General features: G+C 41.3%; 1 protein-coding gene across 1 annotated transcript; it reads left to right on the top strand.

Moving 5' to 3' along the window:
* Positions 1–105: 105 nt before the first annotated feature.
* Positions 106–1,230, top strand: LOC103461285 (hexokinase-2-like). Its single transcript, XM_008403601.2, has 2 exons — positions 106–403; positions 515–1,230. Exons 1-2 carry the CDS (start codon positions 121–123, stop codon positions 751–753), a joined length of 522 nt encoding a protein of 173 aa, XP_008401823.1. The 5' UTR covers positions 106–120; the 3' UTR covers positions 754–1,230.
* Positions 1,231–1,262: the final 32 nt, after the last annotated feature.

Here is a 1,262-nt window from a genome sequence, read left to right as displayed (position 1 = left end):
TCTGCTGTTTTGTTCATTGATGGAAAGTTAGCTAGCATGAAAGTTCACTGAGAAACGGCACAATGTTTATTCAAATAATTTTTTCTTTTGGAAAACAGATTTTCYAGGAAGCTCAACAAAATGGTGCGGCGCCTCGTGCCAGACTGTGACGTGCGCTTCTTGCAGTCGCAGCACGGCAGCGGGAAAGGCGCGGCCATGGTGACGGCGGTGGCCTACCGACTCGCMACCCAGCACGCCGAGCGGCAGCGCGTCCTYGACACCCTGCGGCTGAGCCGCGAGCAGCTGCTGGAGGTGAAGCGGAGGCTGACGGAGGAAATGGCACGGGGTCTGTCCAAGCAGACGCACAACCAGACCAGCGTCAAGATGCTGCCGACGTACGTCAGGTCCACCCCAGACGGAACAGGTGAGGGGGAAGACGAGATGTCCGCTGCCTCTTACTCGGATATGACCTTGCTCCTGTTAGATGTGAATTGTTTTTATTTTTATTTTTTTACTCAATTTTATTTTTTTGTAGAACAAGGAGATTTCTTGGCTTTGGATCTTGGCGGGTCCAGTTTCCGTGTTCTTCTCGTTCGGCTGAAAAATGAGAAGAAGCAGAAAGTGGATATGCACCAGAAGATCTACAGTATYGATCAGGACACGCTGCAGGGCACGGGRGAGGAGGTATTATGTGGTGTGGGAATAAAACAGCTGAAAATCATTTTAGGTTTTTGTTTTTTCAAGTTTCAGTGCAAACTGAAAAAACTACAATAACACAAATCCTCTTTTTATGTTTTTTGTGGGTTTTCATGTGAATAAATATCTAATTCGCCTAATTAGATATTAGGCAAATATCTAAAAACATGACAACTTGAAAACCTCCAAAAATACGAACTTCCTATTTTAATAGTTCAAACACCAAAAATGCCCCAATATACATTGATACAAAGGAAATACAAACTATCTGAAACATATCTACAGCAGGGGTGTCCATATKTTTTGTTACATGGGACAAACTAAGAAAATTAAAATCAAGCAAATAAAGTCATCAAATTTATTTATATTTCTACAAAATGGATTCTATTCATCACAGATCCAAAATGTTAAAATAATTTTGCACGTTCGCTGTCGGAGTCTCATTTTCAGTTTCTTTTGGACTCGATTGAACAGATTTATTCTAAAACCATGACCTGGTTTTAGAATAAATCTAATTAAATCTCAGTTGGGTTCAGTAAAGACGTCTTTTCAGTAAAAGTTTCTTGATAAACGTGGATCTACTAATT

The sequence above is a fragment of the Poecilia reticulata genome, unplaced genomic scaffold (assembly GCF_000633615.1).
Source record: "Poecilia reticulata strain Guanapo unplaced genomic scaffold, Guppy_female_1.0+MT scaffold_937, whole genome shotgun sequence".
NCBI classification, from domain to species: Eukaryota; Metazoa; Chordata; class Actinopteri; order Cyprinodontiformes; family Poeciliidae; genus Poecilia; species Poecilia reticulata.
This window is presented reverse-complemented; position numbering and strand designations above follow the sequence as displayed.